Below are 15,954 nucleotides of genomic sequence, written 5' to 3'. Positions count from 1 at the left end.
CAGATCTCCCCCCCCCCCAAATCTGTGGCTCAGTGGCATTGCTGAGGGTTTAAGAGATAGTAGTAGTTAACTGTTCCCTGGAAGGCCAGATACCGAAGCTCCAATACTTTGGCCACCCAATGAGAAGGGAGCCCTCACTGGAGAAGACCCCGATGGTGGGGATGATTGAAGGTCGACGTAGAAGGGGACAGCAGAGGATGAGATGATTAGACAGTGTTATCGATGCAGTGAATGTGAAACTGAGCAAACTCCGGAGGATGGCGGAAAACTAGGGTTGCCAAGTCGAAAAAACTACTTACCGGGGGACTCCTCTGGGGCGGGGGACATGGGAAGCCTACGGAAGACAGGAGGGCCTGGCATGATGCGGTGCATGGGGTCACGAAGAGTCGGACTCGACTGTGCGACTGAACAAAAGTAGTTAAGCAGACAGGAACAAAGAGGAAACTACCAGCAGAAAATAAGAAAAACTCCCCAGACACACACACACAAAAAATCAAATTCCACGAATGCGAGACATTACAGTCTAACTGAAATACAGAATCATCACTATCACATGTGAACGTTAATATTCTGAATAATTACGACAATTCAACAAGTGAATATTTTATTTATTTATTTATTTATTTATTTATTTATTTTTCACACTTATATCCCGCCCTCCCCAGTGGGCTCAGGGCGGCTAACAGAGGCCAGATCATTAGTCTAGCCATAAGTAAAAACATATAAAAATATAATAAAACATCAAAACTAAGACTAAAGTGCTCTATCCAGTTACTAGTGTCCTAGATCCAAGATGGTATCCCCACGACTCGAGCTGGTATTCTCAGCGTACATATCCAGTGGCGATGGCGTTTCTGATGTAATTCCAAGTTCTTCCTGGGGTGGTGGTATAGTAGGGAATACAAACATATTTAACAATATGAAACGCAAACCCCATAGAGTTTGAAGCTGACGTGGACAATGTAAGTAGACTGAAATGGCTTTTTTGTCACCTTTATCTTGCCCCCTTAAAACTTATCTTGTCTGTGTCGGCTTTAAACTCTATAGGGTTTGCTTTTCATATTGTTAAATATGTTTGTATTCTCCTGTTGAATTATCATAATTATTTAGAATATTAGTGTTTACATAATGATGATTCTGTATTTCAGTTAGACTGTAATTTCTTGCATTGGTGGAAATTGATTTTTTGTCTCTGGGGAGTTTTCCTTGTTTTCTGCCGGGGGTTTATGAGATAGCCGTCTGTTCCAGGGCAGCCCTTTTTTCCAACTGTGGCTAATCATCTCTTCCACCATGATAGAGAATCATAGAGTTGGAAGGGACCTCCAGGGTCATCTAGTCCAACCCCCTGCACAATTCAGGAAATTCACAAATGCCTCCCCCTTCACATCCACAGTGACCGATGTTCTACGCCCAGAAGATGACAAAAAACCTCCAGGATCCCTGGCCAAACTGGCCTTAGATAACTTATATATCTATTTGTTACCCCCGTCCTCCACAAATTCCCGGGAGGATCGGCGGGACGGTATGCCCCCTTCCTTCTTAGGGACCTCGAATCGGAAACCTTGGGCAGAGGTACCGGATTGTGTGCAGCTGCCAGAGGTACAGTGTTGATTCGATGACACATATTTGCTTTTCAAGCAAACCCTGGTTAATCGAAAAAGCGAAGCTTTGAGGCAAAACTGGCTAGCACCGTGTGATTTGAGTGTCCCCAGGCTGTTTGGCTGCGGAACGGCATAGAAGCTGCCTCATTTGGTGAGAGCCAGTTTGGTTTAGTGGTTAGAAGCGTGGACTCTGATCTGGGAGAACTGGGTTTGATTCCCCACGCCTCCACGTGCAGCTGCTGGTGTGACTTTGGGTCAGTCAAAAGTGATCTCAGAGCTGTTCTCAAGAGCCAGTTTGGTGTAGTGGTTAAGTGCGCGGACTCTAATCTGTGAGAACCGGGCTTGATTCCCCACCCCTCCACTTGCACCTGGCTGGATGACCTGCTCTGGCACAGCTGTCCTTGAAAAAGAGCAGTTTCTGTCAAGAGCTCTCTCAGCCCCACCTACCTCACAGGGTGTCTGTGGTGGGGAGGGGGAGGGGAAGGAGTTTGTAAGCCGCTCTGAGACACCTTTGGGTAGTGAAGGGCGGGGCATAAATCCAATCTCTTCTTCTTCTTCTTCTTCTTCTTCAAGAGCAGTTCTCGAAAGAGTGCCTGTTGTGGGAAGGGGAAGGGAAAAGGGACTGTAAACCACTCCCTTGGGTAGTGAAGGGCGGGGTATAAATCCAATCTCTTCTTCTTCTTTGTGCGGACTCAGACAGTCGGTCCACCTCACCTAGAATTGTCCATTTCGACCAGCAGTGGCTCCTGAAGGTCTTTCCCACAGAATCCTTAAGCAGGAGGCCTTTTTCCCTATGGGTTCTAATCATCCCAGTGGGTACGCGACTGTCACTTCGGAGACGCAGACTCCAAAGCGTTACTGCCACAAATTAAGGGGTTTAATTAAGCGTAGATACTGCCGGGAATTGAACTGGGGACCTTCTGCGTTCCAAGCGGGGGGACTCTGCCACTGAGCCACGGCCCTTCCCCTTGACCGCGTGGAGTCAGAAACCTCTTGGTAGCCTCTGATCATTATGCTGGACTTCCCCCTCCCCCGGTGCATTATTTTTTACAGTTCATGATGTTGTGTGAGCATCGCGTGAACAAGGAGAGAGGCCTACAAACCCTCCTGTGTTACATCTAGCACAGACATTACACACACTCCCTACAACCGTTGCTTGCAGGGCTATTTTTGGGCAGGAACGCGCAGGAACGGAGTTCCGGCTGGCTCCCAAGTTGGCCACGCCCAGCAGGAACTCATTAGCATAACAGGCCACACCCAGCAGCAGAAACTCATTAGGATTGGCTACATTAGGGGTGTGTGGCCTAACATGCAAAGGAGTTCCTGCTCCAAAAAAGGCCCTGGGTTTTGACAACAAACAAGGTAAACAGAATAAGAAGCAAAAGGTGGGTGTGGCTGGATGACCACACTTCTGGTAACGTGGGGGTGCGACCTAATAGGCTAATGAGTGTTGCAAACAGGGGTGTGGCCTAATATGCTAATGAGTTCCTGCTGCTGGGTGTGGCCTATTATGCTAATGAGTTCCTGCTGGGCTTTTTCTACAAAAAGAACCCTGGGTTTGTAAGTGGAAGGTAGTCTTGGGCTAGGCAGAGGGTGGTTGTCAGGCAGGGATCCCTGTTGAGCCAGGATTTCAGGCTGTGGTTTGTGGAAGGGGGGTCTTTAAGCCCCGGTTAGCGTCACTGCAGCCAGGTTGACGAAGCCACCAAGGAAAGGGAAAATCCTCTGCCTTGAAGAGTGGGAGCGCCAGGAGCAGGGAGACATTCCCTAGGCTGGTCCTGTATCCGCAGGCCATGTTTCGTGGTGTGTCTTTGTCAGCTTTCAGAAAAACGGTGCCCACGTTGGCCCTTCAGTGCCTCTGAAAACGTATTTTTGGCTGTTCGGAACACCTAGTTCGGAAGGGACCGGAAAGGCCCTGTAATATCTTCCCTGCGAAGGGAAGCGCGGGTCTCTGCAAGAATGGATTTTCTTTGCTCGCTAAGCCACCGAGGCGAGTGTTTTCCCTCGTTTGTTCAGCTTCTCGCAAGGAGGAGGTTCCTTGTCTGGTGGCTCCATATTATATTCTATAGTAGACACTGTTTTTTGCCGTTGCTTACTGCTGAGCTGCAGACCGGAAGGTCGGTACTTCAGCAGTTCAAGACCCGAGTGCCACGGGATGGAGCGAGCTCCCGTCTCTGGCCCCACCTCCTGCCAACCTAGCAGTTCGAAAGCAAGAAACTGCAAGTAGATAAATACCACTTCGGTGGGAAGGGAACAGCGTTCCGTGCGCCTCGGCGTCTAGTCATGCCGGCCACACGACCACGGAGAAGTCTCCGGACAGCGCTGGCTCTTCGGCTTGGAAACCGAGATGAGCACCACATCCCTAGAGTCTGATTCGACTGGCTTTCGAGCAAGGGAAACCTTTGCCTTTACATTTCGTAGCCAAAGGGGTTTGCTTTGGTAGAACAAAACTCTAAGAATCCTGTTTGGCAGTCGCGCTTCTTCTTGGGCCCCTTGGGGGATGGGGTCAAGGGTGGGGTCCCCAGATGCTGGCTTCCCCCCCCCCACTCCCTCCTTGCCCGTGTTTTGGAATGGGGCGCGTAGTGGGGTGCCTCTAGGCTGGTGGTTCTCAACCTTCACAAAGCAGGGCTCCCTTCTAAACGTGCTGTCCCTTTTCAGGACCTACGCCCGAGCAGTGCTCCCTCTAAGCTGTGGAGTCTTGTGAGCAAAAATCCTACTTTGTGAGCGACCGGCATTAAAGTTGTGAGCCAGCCATTTGGCTGCTGACATCAATGTTCCCTCTAAGCTGTGGAGTCCTGTGAGCAAAGATTTTACTTTGTGAGCTACTGGCATTAAAGTTGTGAGTGAGGATTTGGCTACTGCATACATTAGTTTGCTCTGGAGCCCTCCTTCCTGAGCTAAGACAGAAATGTGTGAGCCGGAGGCAAAAAAACTGTGAGCTAGCTCACACTAACTCAGCTTAGAGGGAACACTGGCTGCTGTATCAATTAGTTTGCTCCAGAGCCGTCCTTCCCGAGCTGAGACAGAAATGTGTGATCGGGAGGCTAAAAAACTGTGAGCCAGCTCACTCTAAGTCCAGTCCGGTGCTCCTGTCCAATGTTCCCTCTAAGCTGTGGAGTCTTGTGAGCAAAAAATCCTACTTTGTGAGCGACCGGCATTAAAGTTGTGAGCCAGCGATTTGCCTGCTGCATGAATCAGTTTGCTCTGGAGCCATCCTTCCTGAGCAAAGGCAGAAAATGTGCGAGCCGGAGGTTAAGAAACTGTGAGCCAGCTTACACTAAGCTTAGAGGGAGCACTGCTCCAGTCCAATGCTCCCTCTAAGCTGCGGAGTCTTGTGAGCAAAAATTCTACTCTATGAGCTATGAGCTCCTAGCATTAAGTGTGTGAGCGAGCCATTTGGCCGCTGCAGAAATCAGTTTGCTCTGGACGCAATGCTCCCTCTAAGCGGTGAGCACAAATTCTACTTTGTGAGTTACTGTCATTAAAGTTGTGAGCGAGCGATTTGGCTCCTACATAAATTAGTTTGCTCTGGAGCCATCCCTCCTGAGCGGAGACAAAAATGTGTGAGCCGTAGGCTAAAAACCTCTGAGCTAGCTCACACTTACTCAGCTAGGAGGGAACATCTGGAGCCATTCTTCCCGAGCGGAGACAGAAAATGTGCGAGCCGGAGGCGAAAAAACTGTGAGCCACACTAACTCAGCTTGGAGGGAACACTGCTCACAAAGTAACGCCGTGTTGCTTTCCCCCTCCTCCCCTGCTCAAAATGTTAGGAGTCTGGCGTCCGTGAACACGGAACCAAGTTTATTAACTCTAACTTTTATTGTTTATAAATGCTTACATGTATAGTGTTGCTGGACGCCAGTCTGTGTTCCGCTAATTTTCTGGACATTCCAAAAAGGCGAACGCAGAGATGGTTGGTGGAGCCCCTGCTGCTGACTCACCCTACCCCGTGAGAGGCACACCAGCCGCTTTGGGGTCCCCACCAATGCTCCCTCTAAGCCGTGGAGTCTTGTGGGCAAGAATTCTACTTTCTGAGCTACTGGCATTAAAGCTGTGAGCGAGCGATTTGGCGACTGCATAAATCAGTTTGCTCTGGATCCCTCCTTCCTGAGCTGAGACAAAGATGTGTGAGCTGGAGGCTAAAAAATGGTGAGTTAGCTCACACTAACTCAGCTTAGAGGGAGCACTGGACTCCCCACCCGCAGCTGGAGAACCACCAGTCTAGACGGACAAGACGGCCGGTCGGTAGCTGCTACTGTCTCGCTCCCTGCTATGCTTCCGGGCTCGCTGGCCGTTGCGCCCCTGCCCCTCTTTCCGGGAAACCCCGTGGGCCAGCTTTGGGGTATGTCCCTCGCGGAGTCAGGCGAACTGGAATACCAGGGTTTGATGGCCAAGGAAACCGCCAGTCCTCCCCCCACCCCACCCGCCCACCTCTAGCCTGCTGCATGCCTTAGACTGGACTGGGTGACCGACGGACTTTTGGGTCCTCTGTCGCCATGACCTGGCCCTGACCGAGCTCCTGCCCGTCTTTGCAGCCGGATCCAGACCTCCATCACCAGCTCCAGCCTGGGCTCTGCGGACGAGAACTCGATGGCCCAGGCAGACGACAGCCTGAAAAACCTCCATCTGGAGCTCACAGAGACCTGCCTCGATATGATGGCCCGATACGTCTTCTCGAACTTCACGGCTGTGCCCAAAAGGTTAGCTCCCCCCACCCCATTTTCTTTCCAGTTTGGTGTCGTGGTTAAGAGCGTGGACTCTAATCTGGGAGAACTGGGTTTGATTCCCCACTCCTCCACATACAGCCAGCTGGGTGACCTTGGGTCAGTCACAAGTTCTCTCAGAGTTGTTCTCTCTCAGGAGCAGTCCTCACAAGAGCTCTCTCAGCCCCACCCACCTCACAGGGTGTCTGTTGTGGGGACGGAAAGGGAAAGGAGATTGTAAGCCGCTCTGAGACTCCTTCAGGTATAAATCCCCTCTTCTTTTCTTCTTTCCTTTCTGTTGGACAAAAATCTCCTTCCAGCTTAAAGTCACCCTAACATTTTTTTAAAATTCTGATTTTAAACATTAAATTTTTTTTTGATCCTGAGTCCCCAACTCGGTTCGCAAAGCTTGGCCTCTTTCCTCCCTCCTGAGATACCCCTTCAGTTGGATCCATACCATTAGCAACGGTGCCTTCCTCTGGTGTGAGTTCCCTTTTGCGTCTCCTTGTGCCGGAGGAAGGCATGGTTATTAGCAGAATGCCTGTGTAGGATCCAGCCCCCTTTTTACTCAAGTGTAAGAGCTCCCGTTTCTAGTTCCAGCTCCTGCCAACCTAGCAGTTCGAAAGCAAGAAATTGCAAGTAGATAAATAGGTACCACTTCAGTGGGAAGGTAACAGCATTCCATGTGCCTTGGTGTTTAGTCATGCCGACCACATGACCATGGAAACGTCTTCGGACAGCACTGGCTCTTCGGCTTTGAAACGGAGATGAGCACTGCAACCCTAGAGTCGGACTCGACTGGCTTTCGAGCAAGGGAACCTTTACCTTTACTAAGAGCTGTCTGGGTTGGATCAAGGCAAGATCTACCTGCTCCAGCCCGGTGAAAGCAATTGAGGCTGCTAAAAAAGGAGTGAGACGTGAGAGAAATCTATGTGGCTATGATCTCTGAGGAAGAAGAGAGAAGAGACTGGATTTATACCCCGCGCTTCACTCGGAGTCCCCTTTCCACAACAGACACCCTGTGGGGTAGGTGGGGCTGAGATAGCTCTTTTGAGAAGTGCCCTTGAGAGAGCAGCTCTGAGAGAACTTGTGACTGACCCAAGGTCACGCCAGCGGCTGCATGTGGAGGAGTGGGGAATCAAACCCGGTTCTCCCTGGTTAGAGTCCACACTCTTAACCACTACACCAAATTAGAAAGAGACTCACAACTTCAGGGTCAGCAATTGCATTGACTGTAAAAAAAAAAAGAAAAAAGAACTGGCGATAGAAATACTTTGTACAATGTGAAATCCAGTTCCGGGGTCCTCCACCCCAAGATGCATTGACTGCTAGCTTAGGGGCTGTGAAAGAGAGAAAAGTGGAAAGTCTGGGGACGTGACAGTCATTAGCTGGGGTAGTTAAGTGGAACCTCTTTGCACAGAGGCAGTGCACCTGTGATGTTAGGGACAGACGGGGCGGGGGTTGGCTTCCTGCCTCTGTCTGTGGGCTTCCTGGCTGGCTTCACGGCTGTGCCCAAAAGGTTAGCTCCCCCCACTCTTTGGGCCGACCCTTCCTTCTGTCTGTGTTTTTAGGTCTCCAGTGGGGGAGTTCCTGCTGGCCGGAGGGAGGACCAAGACGTGGCTGGTGGGTAACAAGCTCGTGACGATCACCACGAGCGTCGGGACGGGGACCAGGTCGCTCCTGGGCCTGGACTCTGGGGAGCTGCAGAGCAGCACGGAGTCACGGTAAGCCCGGGCCTCCCCCCCCTTCCTTTTATGCTTTTGATAATACAAGTTCACAGAGCTGGGAGATCAAAGGATAATGCCTCACTGTAAAGCACAGTTTGATTGGCAGTGCACCCCCCCACTTCTCTCTGATGGGTCAGCGCCTGCTGAGGAGAGCTGTAAGAGCAGCTGAGAAAAAGGGTGTTTTTCATCTTGCTTCGTCTCTGTTGTGTCAGAAGCCAGACAAGCAGAGTTAGCGTGTCTGTCTGAGGGAAACGGACAAGTTCGCTTGTGATGTGAAGGGACCCAGCTCCTTGCCCTTACTCTGTACCATCAAATCTGAGGAAAAATTCCAAATAAGTACTTTAGTCTAAGTATCAGCCAAGCTGAAAACCATTGAGGAATTTCAGACAGACGATGTAATCCGGAAGAGGAACGGTTCCCAAACGGTTTCTGGTCTGTCATTTCAGACAGAACCGTTTTAGAACTGGTTCCCTACCGGAATATATTTGTAATTTCACACATAAACGCTTCTGTCCCGTTTAGGAAATGGGGCTGAAGCGTTTTACCTGTCAACCGCTTCCAAGTAGTCGTCAGTTTCCTCTCCCAGTTCCAATTAGCTTTTTCCCGCCGTTTTTCGCTCACGTGGGCGATCTCCGGCTTTTTTTTTGGGGGGGGGACGTTAGTTTTATAGCGCTATAACACTATAACGCAACAGCATTATATCAACCCCATTGGAATGCCTGGAGTGTTTTGTTATAGTTGCTATAGCGCTCTAAAGCGAATGTTCAAAACAAAAAGCCAGAGATCGCCCACACGGGCGAAAAACGGTAGAGGAAAAGTGGGAAAAAGTGGTGCAGTCCGAATGTGATGAGGGTAATCTGAAATTCCTCATATATTTCACTGTGTCGGTTCAGTTCTTTATTGTTACGGTCATTTGACCAAACATATAATCAGTTTTACAGTTTACACAATAAACAACATTTATAGGATAAAACATGATCTAATGGAACTTAAGTAGGTAAGACACAGGGAGGGGGGAAAAAATCTGACCCAAAAACTAGAATCAAGAACCGAAAGGGTGAGAAGAAAGTCTAACGAAGGGCCAATATTAAAAACCTAGTTAAAACTTATAATATAAAAAATACAAGTATTTGTTAGAAAGACAGTAAAAAAACATACATAAGGGCCCAATGAAAGCCTTGTAAAAAAGTATAGCCTAAACACAAGGCCAATACACATGACCTGACGCGTTTCTGCCCTATTGGGGCCTTCTTCAGAAGTCAAACAATATTGAGGTACACATAACTTAAATACATATTTCAATAAGATCACCCATAAGTGAATATTGGACCAGGAAGAGGAAGGTTAAGCAGCAAGATCTAGAGACACATGACAGAGAGGTTTGTGAGGCCTCAAAAGGTGAAAGTCATGTGTCTGGTGCCAAATGCACAGTTGCTGAATTAGAACATCTTCCAAATTAGGTCCAAAAACACATATGTGGCTATCAAAGTCAGAGCAAATAGCTTAACTTAAACCTGGCTACGATACAGTTTCTGTAGCCTAAGTATCAACGCACAGAATTTGGCTACTTGGCATGTAATCCTAGGGTTCTCATCACGTAAAAGATAATCAAGCTTAGCTCTTCCAGTAAAACCAAGAATCTTATCCAGTAATGGAGTATTCATTGGGTCAAGAAGTGAGGGTCAGTTTTGGCAGGAGGGATTGGTCAGTAGGCTGAGGCTGCCAGTTCTAGCCAAACAGAAAACAGAATATTGCTTAGGAAAAGGAGAATATTTCCTTCTCAGCTATACAGTGGGTTCAATTCTGAAGGAACGCCTGGATTGGGTGAAAAAAGGAAACGGTGTTAGACTAAAGTCAAAGGGAAACTGTAATCCCACAGGGAGGGAGAATAAGTCCAGGAAGAAACTAAGACAGTTATATGAATCTTTATTAAGATGCATTGTCGCTGTTAAGAAATCTCCAAGACAAACAAACCTCTTGTTGTTAAAAATGGGGTCTCTAAGAAACCAAGCTCCGACAATACTTTGTTGAATATCATAATGTGTAAATGCAACAATATTTACCTCCGTAAAATATCATCATGTGTAAACGCATATAATGTGTAAATGCAACAAAATTTACCTCAGTTTTCTCACCCCCTGCCTACTCCTAACCAATGGTCCCTCTAAGCTGTGGAGTCTTGTGAGCAAAAATTCTACTTTGTGAGCTCCTGGCATTAAAGTTGTGAGCAAGGAATTGGCTGCTGCATAAATTAGTTTGCTCTGGAGCGCTCCTTCCTGAGCGAAGACAAAAATGTGTGAGCCGGAGGCTAAAAAACTGCGAGCTGGCTCACACTAACTCAACTTGGAGGGAACACTGCTCCTATCCCAACCGTGGCTGTTTACCGTGTTTCCCCCGAAAATAAGACACTGTCTTATATTTATTTTTTCTCAAGAAGACACACTAGGGCTTATACCACAAATGCATAGAAATCCTGCTAGGGCTTATTTTTGGGGTATAGGTCTTATTTTCGGGGACACAGGGTAATAAGGTCATCATTCCTGTTTGAATTTTACTTCGAGTCAAGTGCCATTTACAAAGGAAATAACAAGTGGGCTCCTGCTTATCTGTAATAAATCTCTGGTCTGGGCAACGGCTAAATATCTTCTCTACCACAGGGTGGGACACTCAGAAAGTCATAAACCGTTTATTACCACAGGCTACCGAGGGGCTGCTCAGACAGAGTGGGGAATGGCTATTTAGCGTTTTGGCGGGAAAATCTGCCTCACAGGTAAAGAAGCAGTAGGGGGTCTGTCGTACTTGGTATTCAAGATTTGATGAGTGTTACTAGGAGTTATGACCAATGTTCCCTCTAAGCTGTGGAGTCTTGTGAGCAAAAATTCTCCTTTGCGAGCTACTGGCATTAAAGTTGTGAGCCAGCGATTTGGCTACTGCATACATTAGTTTGCTCTGGAGCCATCCTTCCTGAGCTAAGGCAAAAATGTGTGAGCTGGAGGCTAAAAAACTGTGAGCTACCTCACACTAACTCAGCTTAGCGGGAACACTGGTTATGACTCGAGTGTTTTGCCAAATGGATTAATATTATATAGGTATTTCAACACTGTGATACACGAAACGAGATATAATATGCATGGTTCGTTATGTGCCGATGGCGTTTGAATTGCTTCAAGTAAACTGAATATTGGAAAAAGAATGTTCAAGTCTGCGAAGACTTTTTTTTTGGCACAATTAATAACCAGAGAAGGGCAGATGGGCCCATTAACCCCGCTGTTCTGAGTCTCTGATACGTGTGCTTTGGTTCCCAGCCCGGACCCCGTCTCACAAGTGAGGCAGACGAAAGAAGCCCCGGCCAAACTGGAGTCCCAGGCTTGCCCCCAAGTGGTTCGAGGACCGCGCAACAGGGTCAGGTCGATGTCCGGTAAGGAGCCGCCCCCAGAGCTGACCTTCAGGGCCACAAAATATGCCAGATTTCTATTTTAGGGGCTTGGCTGCAGCGCTGCCGTCACTGGAACCGAGTTCCAGGTTCTGGAACCTTCCACCGAGCTAGGAATCTTGATGTCTCTCTGAGTGCCAGGGTGGCACCAGTGAGGAAGTCATGGGCCCCTCAGTCTTGACCTGTTGTTCATCTGTTGGCAGCAGTCAGAGGGGCAACGGCAGCAAGCCTTCTGTCCCCTCACCTATTAGTTGGTGGTGACGAATATCAGTTGGGGTTTGTGTAAATATCACCCATTTATATTCCCGTCTATTTATATTAATGTATATTTCAATTTGTGTTATTTTTTTTACTAACATCAATTTAAACTTTGTGGGTTTTTTTCAATGTAGTGTTTTATCTATGCTGGTCTTTGACCGGACGATTAAAAATGTGATTTGATCTGGTGACGAATATACTCCATGGGCTTCCCCGCACGCCTATTAATTTTTGGGCTTGCACAAGTTTGTTAGCCTCTGGCGGGTGATGCTCTGTCAATCCTGAAATCAGGGTGGGGGATTGGGGCAAAATTATGCAGAATTATGCAGTCTCCCTTCCCCTGATTTTCACCCCTCCACCTTCCAGTATTTCACAGGTATCATAGAGTGGAAACCCCTGAACTGCCTAGAACAGGGATCCCCATTTTTTTGAGCCTTTGAATTCTGACAAAGGGTGGTGGGTGCAACCTCAAATTGGCTGCTGCAGGAGGTGGGGCCAACCACAATATGGCCGCCACAGGAGACGGAGTCATACACAATATGGCCACCACAGGAGGTGGAGTCATACACAATATGGCCACCACAGGAGATGGAGTCATACACAATATGGCCGCCACAGGAGATGGAGTCATACACAATATGGCCACCACAGGAGACGGAGTCATACACAATATGGCCACCACGAGACGGAGTCATACACAATATGGCCGCCACAGGAGATGGAGTCATACACAATATGGCCACCACAGGAGACGGAGTCATACACAATATGGCCACCACGAGACAGAGTCATACACAATATGGCCGCCACAGGAGACGGAGTCATACACAAAATGGCCACCACAGGAGGTGGAGTCATACACAAAATGGCCACATACAGGAGGAGCCAAACACACTAAGGAAGCCCTAGTGCAGGGGATAAAAGGGGTAGTTTTAAAAAATACGCTGGGAGAGAGGAGCGAGAGAAAATAAAACCAACACTGTGGTGGCATTTCCAACTCAAACAACCTTATTATTCTCTGCACAGCTAAACCACTTGGCGTCACCCACTTCCGAAAAACATGTGGTGTGTGCCAGGAAAGGAGTTGGTGAGCGTCATGGCTCCCACGGGCGCCACGTTGGGGACCTCGGCCTAGAACATCTCTTGGGGATGCTTCTTAGAGACTGCAAATTACACGGGGGCTCCCTTTTCTTTCTCGCTCAGAACCACTCCGCTGCTTGCTCTGGGAACTTGCCTCTCTTGCTTAATACAGATGTTCTCTCGCCGCACAGGTGGCCACGCTTTGCGGGTCGGTGCGCTCGACGGCTCCGCCCCCCATTTCCCCGCCAGCTTGATGCCCCAAGGGGTGCAGAGTTCTCCTGCCACTCGGACAGAAAAGGCCGTTCCCGGCACTCAGGCACCTCTGCAGAAGGAGAAGGCCAACCTGGCTGCGTACGTCCCTCTGCTGACCCAGGGCTGGGCGGAAGTCCTGGTCCGGAGGCCAACAGGTAGGGTGCAGAAACGCCCAGAAATGTTTCTGGAGGAGCATCAGTTTGGGGGGTGTTTTATCAGCCGTTCCGTGACTCTTGATTCACTGCCCTGGTCGTAACGCTGCCATGTAGTGGGCTGAACCCTTCCACACACACATGGCAGCCCTCATCCCATGTGGCTTTTGTCCGTGGGGGTCCCATGATTCCCAGGGGAGCCTTTTTGGTGGTCTTCCACGGTCCCGGTGGTTTCTTTCATCCTTGATAAGCCTCTTTATATAACGGAAGAGGATGTAATTATGGCCATAGGCATAGACAGCTTTAAAAGGGGATTAGACAGATTCATGGAGGAGAGGTCTAATCAGTGGCTACCACCCATGGTGGCTAAAGGGAACCTCCACATTCAGAGACCTCTGAACCCCAGAGCCAGGAGGCAAGATCAGGGGAAGGCCTCGGCCTCTATGCCCTGTTGTTGGCCTTCCAAAGGAACTGGCTGACCACTATGTGAGACTGGGTGCTGGACTAGATGGACCCTCCTTGGTCTGATCCAGCAGGGCTCTTCTGATGCTCTTATCAGGGAAAGGCTTCGGCCTCTCTGCCCTGGTGTTGGCCCTCCAGGGGGACTGCTTGGCCCCTGTGTGAGATGGGATGCTGGACTGGATGGACCCTCCCTGGTCTGATCCAGCAGGGCTCTTCTGGTGTTCTTATCAGGGGAAGGCCTCGGCCTCTCTGCCCTGTTTTTGGCCCTCCGGAGGAACTGGTTGGCTGCTGTGTGAGGCAGGATGGTGGACTAGATGGACCACGGGTCTAATCCAGCTGGGCTCTTCTGTTGTTCTTATGAAGGCCTCGGCCTCTAAGCCCTGTTGGCCTTTCAGAGGAACTGGTTTGCCCACTTGTGTGAGACAGGATGCTGGACTAGATGGGCCCTTCTTAGTTCTTATAAGAAAATTCCACATTCATTGATTGTAAACCTCTGAATCCCAGAGCCAGGAGGCAACGTCAGGAGAAGGCCTCGGCCTCTCTGCCCTGCTGTTGGCCCTCCAGAGGAACTGGTCGACCCCTGTGTGAGGCAGGATGCTGGACTAGATGGACCCTCCCTGGTCTGATCCAGCAGGGCTCTTCTGGTGTTCTTGTGTTCATTGGCCACTGGGGAAGTCCGCTGTTTGCAGAATTTGTGCAGTTATAGCACCTGCTGCCCTGCTATCCACTCAGTGTCTGCTCAGGGGCTGTTGTTCATCAGCCGTCCTCTGTTTCCTTCAAGGCTTCGTGGGGCTGCTCTGATGGGAGATGAAGGCCTCTTGCTGCCTACTCCCAGTCCCCCCGTGTGGTGCATGCAGCCCCAGAGGGGCATTGGGGGGATTTCTGGGCCATGCTTTAAATGCACGCATGGGAGGGCCTCAAGACTGCCATAAAATGGCTGCTGCAGGAGGTGGAGCCATACGCAAAATGGCTGCCACAGCGTAATCCTCAGCCATGCAGCAGAGATCCTTGTGCTGTGGTGGCGGCTGTCGCCAAAGCAACATCCTTAAAAACTTGCACAGCCTATCGAGACTCCCGGGGCCAATCAGAAGCGTTGCTGGGCAGAAACCCCACCCGGCTCTGCCCACTTTTCTAAAATCACTGGTTGGGTGCCAGGAAAGGTATTGGCAGAGGCCACAATAGTCCCTCTAAGCTGTGGAGTCTTGTGAGCAAAAGGTCTACTTTGTGAGCTGCTGGCATTAAGGTTGCGAGCGAGCGATTTGGCTGCTGCATAAATTAGTTTGCTCCGGAGCCCTCCTGCCGGAGCCGAGACAAAAATGTGTGAGCTGGAGGCTAAAAAAACTGTGAGCTAGCTCACACTAACTCAGCTTAGAGGGAACACATGCACCACGGCGCCCACGTGCACCACCTTCATTTAGCCCAAGAGCTCTAAAGAGCTTGAAAGCAGGCACCATGTTTCGTGTCACTTCGGTCGGCCCTTATAACAGCTGTCTCGCGCGCGTTTTGTTCCTTGCCGAAACTGACCCGTGGTGTTCTGCGGTGGTTTCTTTCCTCGCCAGGCAACACCAGCTGGCTGATGAGCCTGGAGAACCCGCTCAGCCCCTTCTCTTCTGACATCGACAACATGCCCCTGCAGGAGCTCTCCAACGCCCTGATGGCGGCCGAGCGTTTCAAGGAGCACCGCGAGACTGCCCTCTACAAGTCCCTCTCGGTCCCCTCCTCCAGCCTGCCCACCGGGACCACCAAGCCCTCCCTCCTGCAGCGCTCCAACACAGGTGAGCCCGACCCGCCAGCCGGCACGGAAGTAGGGACGCACGGCAAAGCCGTGGGTGGTCTCTCCAAGCAAAAACTGGGGCCCCGCGGTGGGGGAGGATCCCTCCTGGAGGGTTGCTGCGTCAGGGACAGAACGGACAGCTGCGCAACATGGAGGGAAGAAGCGGCTTGAGATGGGAAATGCTCTCCTAGAAAAGAGCAAGACCCTCGCCAGGCAACACCAGCTGGCTGATGAGCCTGGAGAACCCGCTCAGCCCCTTCTCTTCTGACATCGACAACATGCCCCTGCAGGAGCTCTCCAACGCCCTGATGGCGGCCGAGCGTTTCAAGGAGCACCGCGAGACTGCCCTCTACAAGTCCCTCTCGGTCCCCTCCTCCAGCCTGCCCACCGGGACCACCAAGCCCTCCCTCCTGCAGCGCTCCAACACAGGTGAGCCCGACCCGCCAGCCGGCACGGAAGTAGGGGCGCACGGCAAAGCCGCGGGTGGTCTTTCCAAGCAAAAACTGGGGCCCCAC

At 50.2% G+C, this 15,954-nt stretch overlaps 1 protein-coding gene across 1 annotated transcript in view; it reads left to right on the top strand.

Annotated features, from left to right (window-relative positions):
• The window catches only part of TSC2 (tuberous sclerosis 2), a 91,343-nt gene that overhangs the window by 47,456 nt on the left and 27,933 nt on the right, over positions 1-15,954 (top strand). The window contains exons 26-31 of the mRNA XM_015415599.1: positions 6,134-6,298; positions 7,873-8,025; positions 11,334-11,446; positions 12,991-13,206; positions 15,225-15,440; positions 15,653-15,868. Of these exons, the coding sequence (XP_015271085.1) occupies positions 6,134-6,298; positions 7,873-8,025; positions 11,334-11,446; positions 12,991-13,206; positions 15,225-15,440; positions 15,653-15,868 (1,079 nt within the window). The remainder of the gene's footprint in view (positions 1-6,133; positions 6,299-7,872; positions 8,026-11,333; positions 11,447-12,990; positions 13,207-15,224; positions 15,441-15,652; positions 15,869-15,954) is intronic.

The sequence above is a fragment of the Gekko japonicus genome, unplaced genomic scaffold (assembly GCF_001447785.1).
Source record: "Gekko japonicus isolate JY-2015 unplaced genomic scaffold, Gekko_japonicus_V1.1 scaffold2547, whole genome shotgun sequence".
NCBI lineage: Eukaryota > Metazoa > Chordata > Lepidosauria > Squamata > Gekkonidae > Gekko > Gekko japonicus.
This window is presented reverse-complemented; position numbering and strand designations above follow the sequence as displayed.